This window comes from Acomys minous (genome assembly GCF_964271855.1).
Source record: "Acomys minous genome assembly, chromosome: 8".
Taxonomy (NCBI): Eukaryota; Metazoa; Chordata; class Mammalia; order Rodentia; family Muridae; genus Acomys; species Acomys minous.
Genome location: NC_140489.1, coordinates 121219076 through 121233317, shown reverse-complemented (window position 1 = coordinate 121233317; position 14242 = coordinate 121219076). Strand labels below are relative to the sequence as shown.

At 39.6% G+C, this 14242-nt stretch overlaps 1 protein-coding gene across 2 annotated transcripts in view; it reads left to right on the top strand.

The window, feature by feature from the left end:
* FSHR (follicle stimulating hormone receptor) overlaps window positions 1–14242 on the top strand; it is a 171085-nt gene that overhangs the window by 118511 nt on the left and 38332 nt on the right. The window contains exons 3-4 of one of the 2 annotated variants that reach the window (XM_084793864.1): window positions 6953–7027; window positions 9199–9270. In XM_084793864.1, the coding sequence (XP_084649990.1) occupies window positions 6953–7027; window positions 9199–9270 (147 nt within the window). Of the gene's footprint in view, window positions 1–6952; window positions 7028–9195; window positions 9271–14242 lie in introns of both variants that reach the window. The other variant, XM_084793863.1, reaches the window with a different exon arrangement.

The window sequence follows — 14242 nt, the reverse complement described above, 5'->3', positions numbered from 1 at the left end:
CCACCATGATCAAGTAAGTTTCATCCCAGGGATGCAGAGGCTGGTCCAACATATGAAAATCCATCAACGTAGTTCACCACATAAGCAAAATGAAAGAAAAAAAATCACATGATCATCTTAGTAGATGAAGAAAAAAATCTTTGACAAAATCCAACACCCCTTCATGGTAAAAAGTCGTGGAGCAATCAGGGATACAAGGTTCATACCTAAACATAATAAAGGCTATACACAGCAAGCCAATAGCCAACACCAAATTAAATGTAGAGAATCTCAAAGCAGTTTCACCAAAATCAGGGACAAGACAAGGCTGCCCACTCTCTTCATATCTCTTCAATATAGTACTTCAAATTCTATCTAGAGCAATAAGACAACTAAAGGAGATCAAGGGGATATAAATCGGAAAGGAGAAGTCAAAGTATCCCCATCTGCAGATGACATGATAACATATATAAGTTATATCAAAATTACACCAGAGAATAACTATAGCTGATAAGTACTTTCAGCAAAGTTGCTGGATATAAAATTAATTCAAAAAATCAGTTGCTCTCCTGTATATAAATGACAAATGGGCTGAGAAAGAAATTAGGCAAATAACACCCTTCCCAACAGCCACAAATGTGAAATATCTTAGAATAACTCTAACCAAGCAAGTGAAAGACCTATATGACAAGAACTTCAGGTCACTGGAAAAAAAATAAATTGAAAAATATAAGATTGAAAAATCTTCCATGCTTATGAATCAGTAGGATTAACATAGTAAAAATGGGTATCTTGCCAAAAATAATCTATAGACTCATGAAAGTCTCATCAAAGAACCAACATGATTATTAGCAGACCTGGAAAAAACAAAACAAATAAACAAACAAAAACAGAATAGCTAAGATAAACCTATACAACAAAGAAAAGCAAAAAAAAAAAAAAAAAAAAAAAAAAAAAAAACCTCTGGAGGTATCTCCATCCCTGATTTTAAGCTGTACTACAGAGCAATAGTAATAAAAACTGAATGGTATTGGCATAGAAATAGACAGGTTGATGAATAAAATCAAATTGGAGACCAAGAAACAAACCCACATACCTGTGAACAGTTCATTTTTAATGAGGAAGCCAAAACCATATAATAGAAAAAAAGAAAGCATCTTCAGTAAGTAGTGCTGGTCTTACTGGATGCCTACATGTAAAAAAATGCAAATAGACCCATATTTGTCACCTTGCACACAACTCAAATCTAAGTGGATCAATGAACTCAGCATAAAACGAGAAACACAAAACATAGTGAAGAGAATGTGGGTATAGCCTTGAACTCATTGGCACAAGAGATAGCTTCCTGAACAGAACACCAACAGCTCAGGCTCTAAGATCAACAATTAATAAATGGGGCTTCATGAAATTTAGAAGCTTCTGTAAGGCAAAGGACACTATCAAGAGGACAAAATAGCAGCCCACAGATTGGGAAAAGATCTAAACCGGCCCTACATCTGACAAAGGGCTCATATACAAAATATATAAAGAACTCAAGAAAGTAAACACAAACAAACCAAATAACCTATTAAAATGGGTTATGGAGCTAAAGAGAGAATTATCAACGTTCTTTGTCATGAGGAAAATATAAATCAAAGTGACTCTGAGAATCCCTCTTACACTTTTCAGAATAGCTAAAACTCAAGTGACAATACATTCTGGTGAAGATGCAAAGAAAAAACAATACTCCTCCATTGCTAATGGGAATGCAAATTTGTACAACCACTTTCCAGTGCCTTCTCAGAAAAGTTGGAAATAATACTACCTTAAGACCCAGCTATACCACTTCTAGGCATATACTCAAAAGATGTTCCAACACACCGCAAGAAATTTGTTCAACTATGTTCATGGAAGCTTTGTTCACAATAGCCAGAAATTGGAAACAACCCAGATGTCCCTCAACCAAAGAGTAAAGAAACCTGGTACATTTACACAATGGAATACTACCCAACTATTAAAAAAAAGGAAATCATGAAATTTGCAGGCAAATGGATGGAACTAGAAAGGATCATCCTGAGCAATGTAGCCCAGACCCAGAAAGATACATATGGTATATACTCACTTATAAGTGAATATTAGCCATATTTGCAGGATAACTACATTATAAACCATGGACCCAAAGAAACTAAGTATGAGGGCCCAATGAGGTTGTCATTAAATCTCACTCAGATAGTAAATTGGATAGGAAGTGGAAGAGGTGGTAGAGAGGGAACTGGATAGGAGAAGGGAAACCTAAAGAGAGGACATCACTGAGACAAGCTGCAGACATGAGATAGGATAGGCTACATGGAAGATATAGGGATGTCTCCAGCTTCTGGGGGACACCAGTCTGAGGAGGCCACGAGGCAGGACCTATAGCGGTGAGAGGGGAACACTAATCTACCTACAAAAACTTGGAAACAAAATTTTCCCTGCCTACAAGATGTGCAGAGATAAATACAAAAAAGAGAATGAAGGAATGTCCACTCAATGCCTGACCCAGTCTGAGACCTACCCTAAGGGAAAGGGCCAACCCGTGACACCCTTAAGGATACTCTGATATACTTACACACAGGAGCCTAACTTAACAGTTCTATGAGAGGCCCCACCCAGCACCTGATTGAATCAGGTACTGAGACTCACAGCCAAGCAACAGGTGGATCTTATGGAGTCTTGTGGAAGAATGGGAGGGGGAAGGATAGAAGGACCTGGAAAGGACAAGAATGCTGTAGGAAGACCAATGGGGTCAACTAACAGACACATGAGGACTTTCAGAGACAGAAACACCAACCAAAGACCATATATGGACTGGACCTAGGCCCCCTACATATATGTAACCAATGGGCAGTTTGAGCTTCATGTAGGTTCTGTAGTAAGTTGATCAGGGGCTGTCTATGGCACTCCTGCTTTTGATCACTTGGCCCTAGTCAGCTGCTTGCCTGGCTTCAGTGGACAAGGAGGATCTCAGTCCTGATGCAACTGATGTACTGGGGTGGGATGGGAGTAGCTAGCCTTTTCTGAGGACAAGGGGAGGGGGGAGGGGGGAAGAGGGTCAAGGGAGGGACCAGGAGGAGATGAGGGAAGGGGCTACAATTGGGATGCAAAGTAAATATATAAATTAAAAATAAATTAAAATTTTTAAAAATTGAATTACACACTAAATAAAAATGAATGCAAATGGAAAGAAAAAGATTCTAAATAGGGCATGAGTGTGAATTTAAAGAGCTTTACAAACTTCTTTGGAAGGCAGTTTCATTAGAGTTTTCACTGATGTTTTCTAACTTTACACTGCACAATGAATGTCCAGAATTGAGAGTGAAGACAAGATGAAAATACAGGAGAGAGCAGGATGTGTCAATGATATACCCACTGTTATGAATGACATGCAGCCTGTATTTGCACTAATATGTCCTCATACATATTATATTACAATTACATGAAATATTATATAATGATACTTATTTATAGTCATGCATTTTGTATAATTGTATAATATAATGCATATTGTATGACACATACTATGCTTTGAATATGTATAATACACCTGTATGTATATAATATGTTCTTTTGTATCATGTGTCCTTTCATTGTGAAGCATTAAATATATGTTGTGTTTGTGGCCTTTTTCTCAACTCCTCTATAAATGTGCTTTGTGTATATATGTATATATAGTATTCTTATATGGAGTATATTATATATTAGCATGTATAATTACGTAGACCATTTTATTGAAATATAACCTACCAAAACTCCATTTTATTTTTTCTAGTAACCTAAGGGAGGCCTAGCACGTGAATCTAACTAGACTCTCAGAAATCATGTAAGACCCAGAACCCCGTTTATTTATGTCTATATTCTTGCCATCAACGTCAGCACCCAAAACACAGGTGCTGCCTGGTCAGAATGTGCTGCACGTGTTCTGCATTACTTCTCCACTCCAACGATCTCACCCTGAGATTCTGCTGAACAAGATGCTTCCCTCCTGTGTTAATATGCAATTTGATTTGCAAAGATTGTTTGCTGTGTGTGTTCAGGAGCATAGCTTTATTGTTCAAAAGCAAAGTGGGAAAATCTTTCCTAATCACTCTGAGCTAATTCATTCATTTAGCAAACAGTTGGCTGGGAACAGGAATACTAAGACAAAAGGCAATGGCTCTGTCCTCTAGAAGTTCTCTGAGGAGAGAGGGAAATGTATTTATTTAAACTATGATATCATCTCCAGGATGCAGATACAAAGTAATATGCAAGACTCACTGACAAAGGATCTATAGTCCCATGGGTTATGGGAAGGACAGATAATTAAATTTATTCTGATGTTATTAAAGAAATAAAATTTTACTCCAAATATTTAAATGCGATTGGGTGCCATAACATACCCAATCAAGGAGAAGCTAACTACATAAATCAGAGAAAAAAAATCCTCAATAGAATGATAGGGGAGTGAATGTGAAGAATTTGGACTGGGGAGTATCTCATATATTTACAAAAAAAGAAAAAGGTCTGTGAGTGTCTTAGTCCATTTAATGATACTGTAACTGAACACTTGACATGAATAGCAATAAAAGTTTTTGTTTTACCATTCTGATGACTGGAAAGTCAAACCATCATGGCACCATCATCTGCCTCACTCATATGGCAAAGCAGAAGAAAGGAGACCCACTATGTGCAGAAGGATGAGGCTCTGTGTTATAACAGCCCACTCTGGAGGAAGTTAACCCAACCTTACAACACCTAATGCACTCCCTGAATCCAGCGCCAAATCCTTCACACAGGCAATTATGACCCAGCCAGTCACCTCCCACTAAGTCCCACCTATCTCCAACTGCATCATCTCTAACTATGAGCATGATGGGAACCAAATTTCTGAGATATGAACCTTTGGACAATTGATTAAAAAATAAAACCAGGTCCGTGTCATCACACACAACAACCATTTCAAAAACATCAGTCACCAAAACTGTGAAACTGTTTAGACAGAAGCATAGGTAAAACATATCAAGACACAGGACTCTGATCCAACTGGAAACCCTCCCCAAGACTGACCCACAAAAAAGAATTGCCATGAATTAATACATTTCTTCACAGCAAAAGAAAAAAAATAGTCAGAGTGAAGAGACACTGAAGACTGGGAGAAAATCTCTGATACCTGTCCATCTAACATGAGATTACTATTGAGAGCTGAGAAAGAACTACAAAACAAAGAAAGAAAGAAAGAAAGAAAGAAAGAAAGAAAGAAAGAAAGAAAGAAAGAAAGAAAAAGAAAAAATAAAAGAAACTTCTAGTCAATGAATGGACTGATTATCCAGATAGTTCTCAAAGAAAAAAATACAAATGATTAGTAAATATTTTGTGTTTAAGATCCTAAAGCCTCATGGAAATGCAGACTGTAACAGCTTTACTCTTCCATCGCACACCAGTCAGAGTCATTATTCTTAAAAAACAACAAGTCTGGCCAGGATTTGGAAACCTTGTATGTCACTAGTGATTATGTACAGTGGTGACATCACTATGAAAACAGTATACAGGTTCCTCAAATGAATTGAAAGTAGAAAGACACAAAATATAGAAATACAGTATGATTCAGTGATACCTCTCACTCCTGGAGGATTCGAAGTCAGCGTGCAACTGAGATAATCATACATCCACATTTATTGATACAGTATTCACAGTAGCCAAGGTCAGGAACCAGCCAAGAGTCCAGCAAGAGACAAACACATAAGGAATATGCAGTACATATACTTAATGAAATTTTACTCAGCTGTAAAGAGAAGTGAAATCATGGAATTCACCAGAAAATTGATCTAACTAAAATTCACTGTGTTAAATAAAGTAAACCAGGTTCGAAAAGACAAATATCACACAATTCCTCTCATATGTAGTGTGTAGATTAAACTTCTACATGTACATGCGTGTGTGTGTGTGTGTTTGTGTGTGTGTGTGTTGTGTGTGTGTGTGTGTGTGTGTGTGTGTGTGTGTGTGTGTGTGTGTGTGTGTGTGTAGAACATGAAAGGACAAAAGGACAAATGGGACCACGAGAAGAGAGAAAACGTCTGAAGGGAGCAGCACAGAGGACCAAGTGACAGTGGTAGAATATACATGCTATGAAAGCAGAAAGTGGTCTGATTTGGAAGGAGAAGAAGACCTGTTGGAAAGTGGGTGGGACAAGGAAGGGCAGTGGGACTGGGATGAGAATGGTATGTACGCACGTCAGATGCTTCTAATGCTTCTAATGACACATCCGCATCAAGCTGCCATTTTTAAATGTCCTTGTTTTATTCTAACAAAAAAATGTTTAAATAATTTTAAGATAAGAAAGAGCAAGGATGCCTAGAGAGGGAAGGAGGGTGCACAAATAAACATTAATGTTCTCAAACGACACCGGGCAGTTTAACAAAGCACCTGCTTCATAGTCAAGAGTATGTCCAGTGAATCAAACCCCAGCCGCCAGATTCAGCCTCATGTTTTAATAAATAAAGTTTTATTTGCACACAGTTCATATCTTATGGCTTCATTGGAACTTCATTGTTCGAGGTAGTCTCAACATAGATCCAATAAATAATCCACGAAGACAACAAATAGTAAATCATCTACAAAGCCAATAGAGAGCTACTATCGGGACCTGAGAAAGTTTGCTGACCCCTGACCTTAGAAAGTTAGTTTTACTTCATTCTTTATATTTCTTTAAACACTTTTAAGTAAGTCTCCTCCAGGCTTTGATTTCTATAGCTAAAGAATCTCTAGTCTCTAAATGAACCACTACATCAGATTTATTATCCCACGGATCTGTCAACATTAGCATGTAGTGTATTGCTTTAGACTTATTACTACAGCTGACTTAAAGAAAGGAAAGCAGTTTTGTGTCTTATGAATCCTCTCAGGCACAAGGCTCTAGTTGAGTCCTTTAAGGTTTATGGGGAGAACTGAACTAACCTGAGTTATCTTTCTTTTGCTGCAGAGAGATCTCTCACAATGATGTCTTGGAGGTAATAGAGGCAGATGTGTTCTCCAACCTACCCAAGTTACATGAAATGTAAGCAACATCTCTGTGTGTGTGTGTGTGTGTGTGTGTGTGTGTGTGTGTGTGTGTGTGTGTGTGTGTGTAAAGAAGAGGGCTGTGACTATTAGAAAGAGCTTTAAAAGTTCTTTTACATCCCTGTGAGACTCTGGCTGTTCTGTTCTCAGATCCACGAATCATCATAATATGCCAGAGGCAGCCTAAAAGGGACCGTCATTTGTCTCTAGGTAGAGAGCCAGGTTCCAGTCTTGAGCTAAGCTTCATTCTGTTTACTGACTCCCTCAGCTAGGTTTCTTCTTATTTTATGTCACAGGCTCTAGACACTTTGTCCTATGACTGTGGGAAAATTCCTTCATCCCGTCGTTTCATTCAATATGATACCACAACGGCCAAAAAAAAAAAATCCCACTCTATGTAACAGAAGCTGGATAAGCCTTTTCCAAGAACTGCCTGTGCATAGACGTAGCATGAGGGTCAAGCAAGATGCATGAACATCTGAGGCCTCATTTTCTCATCTGCAAAATTAGAGTGCAATCCATACTCATGGAGTTGCTATGATGAATAAAGAACATAATAACCATCCATTAAATTTAGTATAGCAACCAGTATAAAGCAATTACATTGTAATGACCCTTGGTTGCTCTACTATTGCAGATAAACTCCCTCTTGTTGACATTCTACTTGTGTCTATGTGCAATACATAGATCTAATTCTGTTTCATGCCAGTCTCTAATTACCAGAAGATAATTTAAAGACTGATAGGATGTCAAGGCCGTAGACTTTAAAGACTGTTAGTTCAAAAAAGTTTCAAAGTATAATCTATTTGTTACTGAGATTCCTAGAAATTGTTTGAATGCTCAATAAAGAAGAAAAGGAAAAGATTTTGTGGTCAGGTAAGATGAGGAAATGCTGAGCAGATAAGAGGAAATATTGTGTCTACCATAGAAAACCTCAGAAAATGTTTTATGCTGTGTGTGTGTGTGTGTGTGTGTGTGTGTGTGTGTGTGTGTGTGTGTGTGTATTAAGGAGTTATGTACAAATGACAGCTGCCTGCCCATTTTAGCAGACTCCTTTTTTCTTCTGTCTATTCCTACCTCATTCTTCCTTGTTTTCATTAATGTCTTATTCCTTTATTCTCTCTCCGCCTGACTTCTTCTTGCTCTAGTTAGGAAAGGAGACCTGATGGGGCCTAAAAGCCTTACAAAGCATATCAGAAACATAAACCAAAGTCCTGGTGTAAAGCACCCCTTGATGCTGTCCAGTGGGCAGGGGGCTAATGGAACAGTTCTTACATGAAGAGGCACTCATGCCCATGCAACACTGGCTGCATTTGAAATGATTAATCACCTGATACTTGGCTCTGGCTAGCTACAGGTTACTGCAACATAAAAGCTAATGAAACAGGAAGGAAGTAATTATCAAGAGTATCTCTGCAAATATACATTGATCCAGCAAGATGAGAAAAAGGTAGGTGCTCTGCAGGAATCCAAATGCGAATAGGCTCACTTCCAGACGATTGATCTGGACATAATATAGACCAAAACCACGGGACAGAAGTAACCGTTCCCCTTCTCCTGTGAGAAGCCACCTCAGTCTACAGAATGGGCAGAACGTGACATCCTGCAAGATGCTATCTGCAGGAACTTGGCACTTTAAGTCAGGGATGGAAGTTAGTTGCTTTTCTCCCTGATTTTTTTCCTTTGCCAGTTCATCTCCACTTCTCCATTCCTTTGTAGTGCCTAGCTGAATCCCTCCCCTCCCACTCGCATTTTCCTTTCACCCTTCCTTGCTGGTCTGCATGTCCCTTTCTTGTCTGCATACCATTCACTAGCTCAGCTTCCCATGTTAGTGTCTTCTCCCCCTCCTTAGTTTATCCTGTATCCCGGACATCATTGCTAGTAAAATTCTTCAGCTCTCCTCATGGTTAGAAATTCACTGGAAGACAGGTACCAAGAGATGTGTGTTCAATGGACAGGGATGGTGCTCAGTTTGCACAGTTTTCTATTTTAAAATCTGCTGCATTTGCTGAAATGATGGACAGATGCATGGATGGATGGATGGATGGATGGATGGATGGATGGATGACTTGATTATTTATTTACTGGTGTACTCTACATAACATGAAAAATACCACGTCACACTTTGCTTTTCAAGTCACTTACACACACCTTCCTCTTTTACAGTAGGATTGAAAAGGCCAACAATCTGCTGCACATCAACCCTGAGGCCTTCCAGAATCTTCCCAATCTGCGATATCTGTAAGAAGCGCATCCATTATAGCATTCTTTCTGTTATTAAGTTCTGCGTTCTTATTTTATCAAAATCCCCAGTTGCTACCATGAGAAATAACTGCTTTTTCATCAAGGATGGGCAGGGGTTACCAAAGCAAAGGTGGGGAGACAGTTGGTTGTGAGTTTAGTTTTATTTAATGGGTAAAGTCCACTAATGTGATGCATTTTGTTTTCACTTCATGCAAAGGATGTCTTTTGCAATTACATGCAGACCTTCAGAAAACTCTGTCATAATTTAGGGTTAATGAGATGCAATTGACCTTTCAGCTTTCTTTCATTTTGCATCCTTGACTTGAAAGACTTTGTCTCACTTTTTTGCATATAAGGTTTTTTCTCAAATAGATTGCAGTGTTTTGTTTTGTACATTTTGGTCAATAACTGCCATAGCATTTTATCAGCACAGAGATTCCTGCTGTCAGGACTCCATCCTATGACCTGATCCCAACAGCAAAAACAGTTTCCTACACTTGAATGACTTTCACATTAGCCAAGGGGTTGATGGATACTTGGCTGTTAGGAGGAGATCTTACCAAGTGCAGACAACAGTCTACACTCTGGAGTTAAACCCTCTGAGTCCACTCACTAGCTATTTGTTAGAGGCAAGGACCTAAACTCTCATAAGCTTGTTACCTCATTAAGCTGCATAGAGGCTTAAAACAACAACAGTCTCTCATATTTTTACCTGCCTCAGTTGTTCAGCCAAATCAATCTGCTGACCAGGCTTTTGTTTGCCTGTCAGCTAAGATCACTCATGCATCTCTAGCAAGTTGGCAAATAATCTGAGGTGGGGCATTCTCAAGGGTCTCAGTTGGAATGACTCAATTCTCCATCCAATAATGATCATCTCTCCCATGTTAGTGTAGGCTTATTTTTACTGAGTTTCAAGAGAGACATCTGAAGAGTACAAGCTTCTGCAGCATTTACCCTGAATAACACAGCATCTCTTCTGGTGCATTTTATTAGACACAGAAATTCACAGAACCAGCCTGGATTCAAGAGGCAAAGAAGTAGGTGTCACTTCTTGACAGTAGAAGCTGTAGTCGGGATTTAGAGGGTGTGGACACAGGAAAGGAAAATAGGCTTGAGGACACCTTTGCAATCAATCCAAAGTATATAAAGTTTTCCACTTTGTCTATTGTCATATGGCAAAGACCCCCATGACAAAACCATAGTCCAAATCTGAGAGTCTTTATAGGGTCAGCTAGTGACTGGCTGAAGAGACAGTTCTCATGGAACAGCCCTGACTTCTTTCTGCAAGGAACTTTTAAAGGCAAATGCCATATCCTTGTTGGCAGTTGCAGGGCAAGGAGAGCAAACAAGCGGTTTAGCAGAAGCATAAATCAGCAGTGATCTGGGTCAGTGTGACCCTCAGCTCTGTGGGACAGAGTTGGGCAATGTTCTAACTTTCCCATAGGAAGGATTATAAGGGGAGGGGGCAGCTCTGAGTCAGACCTTAAATGGCTACAGCAAGGACAAGATGAAGGAACCTTGGCCCATCACACCTATCGTTGTAGATAGTCAGTAGTTGTTAGCTGCTAATAATATCATTCTCCGGCTCTAAATTTTGGTCCATACTAAATGGAGTTAGTAAACATGATAGAGGATACTGAACCATGATAGATCTTAGCTCTAAGGAGTACGATTCAGCCAATGAGGGTCCATCTAACCTTCTATGCCTTAGGTCTGACAGGAGACCCAGGAAGGGTCTAGAGAAGAAAAGGTGGGTTACTTCTGAGTTCATGTTAGAGGCAGGCCAGCCACATGGCTACACACCATATGTGGTTACATAGTTGGTTGCTTTCCATCCTTCTTCTTTCTTCCTTCCTCCTAACTTAGAGGATGTCTGAGTAGAGCACGGGGGTCATCGACCATGCTGTAACAGAACAAAGGAATCCTATGAGGTGCAAAATAGTTTCTGGCATAGAGCCATTGGCAAACTACCCCTGCTCAAGCTCTGCTGCAGAGGATAGACTCATGAAGATAATTTTATGCACACAATTCATAGACTTTTAACATAAGAGCCAGCCCAAAAAGAGCACAACACAGCAGATAATTGAGGACAGAGAGGGATCTTTCCAAACTCTGAAACTAAGCATGCAGAATTTGACTCTGGATTAGGGATTATAGCTCAGCTGTAGAATGCTTTCCTAGTATGCGATAGGTCTCAGATAGACCTTAGGTATCACAAAAATTCAAACTAGAATTGGACTGGTATTGGACCATTCATCATGGCCAGTGCCATTCAATCTTCATAATGAGGACCATCAACAAAGAAGGAACTTGGAATATGTGGATATAGACTACACAGTAAACAAGGAAAAAAGGTGTAGGTTGCCTTTGGTAGAATAAAAAAGACCTCAGAGAAAGATGTGTCATTTCTCATCAAGTCCAGCCTCCTCTTCGAGCCCTTTCTCACTTTCAGGTGAAAAGTCCTCTTGGGTCATTATCAGGGAAAGCCTCTCTTCACGGGCACAGCACCTGGAAATTTGCTCAGATGAGTCCTATAATGATCCCACCTAGAAATACCAATGATAACAGAGGCTGGTCCTAGCCCCACTGTGTTTGGAGAGATTATGCCTCAGTATATTTCATAAACTTGTTTTCTGAGCAAAGAAAATAGCTGGTAAGAAGTTGAGAGAGATTGCATTATTGTCAAAAGACCTTTATTTCCTACTCAAAAAATAAAAATAGAATTAAAAAAACCACACAGCAAAATGTTATTATCTTGATCATTTCATACTGCTACAATCACAAGTCAATACTTCTCAATTCTAGAGGCCAGAATGCTAACATCAGTTAATCTGTGGTCAGTTCTTGTATGGAGTCCTCTTCCTGGTATGTAGATGGCAGTCTTCATATGACCTCTTAGGAGCAAGTGTGTAAAGAAAGAAGAGAAAAAAAATCCCATGTTTGCACCTGCTTTTATAACATTTAGGGTTTCAACATAAATTTGGGGGAAACACCCTGTGCATAGTAATGATGTAATTCTCTACTGTATAGAGTGTTCTCACATCTGGAGTCCTGTGGCTCCTCCATAAGGAATTTGAGGATAGAAATTGTATATATTAAGCCTTTTGACTTCTGGGAGAACTGAGCTTTCCCCAGATGTGCATACCACCTCAGCATGCAGTACATGATAGATACCCCCTGAGGTTTAAAGACCTCTGCCCTCCACCAGCACTTCAACCAGCAATGCACCTGTTCATGGTTCAGACTGCTGCTCCTCTGAAATATTTCCCAGGCCACTAAGACAGATGACACAAAAGCACAGCAGGTCCTCTCACCTAAAAGGTTGTATCAGGAAAACAATGACTAGTTAAATTCCCAGTCTGCATTAGTTAGACATGGCAACTATAGCAAAATACACAAAATAGAGTTCCTTAAACAAGAGAAGTTTTCTATCAACTATGGAGGCTGGGAAGTTCAAAATCAAGACACTGGAAGATTATGCCGTTGTACCAAATCTCTTCCTGGCCTGCAGATGGCCTTTTTCTCCTTATCCTCCAATGGCAATGAGAGTGGACATGCTCTCAAAAACATGAGGATGAGCAAGAGTAAGCCGCTGGTATTGCTTCTTATAGAGATGAACCCTGAAGGGTTAGGACCCCAGTCTTGTTCCCTCACCAAAGCTGAGTTGTTTGATAAATATTCTTTCTCCAGATACAGTCACAAGGAGGTTAGGACTTGAAGTTCTGAGCAGGGAAGGGACATGGGTTTATCCCTAGCGCACCTCCTCCCAAGCTTATTCCTGTCTCAGCAGCAGGCCTCCATAGAGCGATATCATACACAGCCAGGTAGAGACAGAGATAAGAATTTCCCAAATCCTTTGGGATGATGAAAACTTGCTTCAAGACAAAAAAAAACAAAGCACCAAATAGACCAAGGGATGCAGTAGTGATGAGTAGAGTGGAGCTGCTGTTGTTTTGTTTCTAACGCTGCTGTCACTTTGGTTTTTACTTTCTTAAGCCAGGATAAATATTTAGCATCAGTGCAACTGAAAGCAGCAAATTACCAGGGGGGGGCGGGGAGGAGATGCCATTTGCTTGAGCATCCTAATTGCTGTACACACACTTAGAAATGTGGTTCTGAAGCTCCGTGATGATTCCATTTCGTGCTGTTCATTTGATAGTGCAAAATTCAGGACAAATAGAAATCAGCACCCTTCATCAACACCTTCATGCTTCACAGAGGCCTCTGAAGTAGTTAAGGAAAAAAGCATATAAATAAAGAAGTGCTCTTTAACCAGAAAAATATGCACCAAAGACTCATCTGAATGGATTTTTAAGGCAATATTTTATTTGCAGGCAAGAGTTCTTTTCTTTTCTTTCTTTCTTTCTTTCTTTCTTTTTTTTTTTCTGCTTTGCCTTCCTGGAGCTGACCTTTTATGTATGCAAGATTATCTATTGATCTGTAAATAAGGTTTATAAAATATTCTTTTCCCTTTGCATCTTGTCAATATATTCCCAGGCAGCTGGGTAGTGTTCTTTGCTACTCAATAAACTTCAATTTGTTTAGTAAGCATGTCACACTGCTGCATGCCCCACCCTCAAGCCACCAGTGACAACTATCTTCCACTCAGATGTAAACCATCAGACCTCTTCTAAAATTCCTTACGATGGCTACCGGGCCATTTGCTCGCTACAGCTGAGAACCATTCCAGCAGACTTCCCTCAGCAGTCCAGGCTGTTTTATCCCCTCCATGGATGGCTATCAGGCTTTTCTGACATGAGCATGCACTGTTTCTACAAAATGGATCACTCTGGTACTTTTGGTCCTCAGCCATACTTTCCTCTCTATGGTGGCTGGGAAAAGATCCATTCAAAGATTAAGTTTTAGAAACTGTGGCTACCATATGCATGACTCCTCTACATTTGCTCCTCAATCACTTGGGTTATGAATTGTCCAGTCAGTAAGAGCTCATCCAGTAATCCATTAAAAA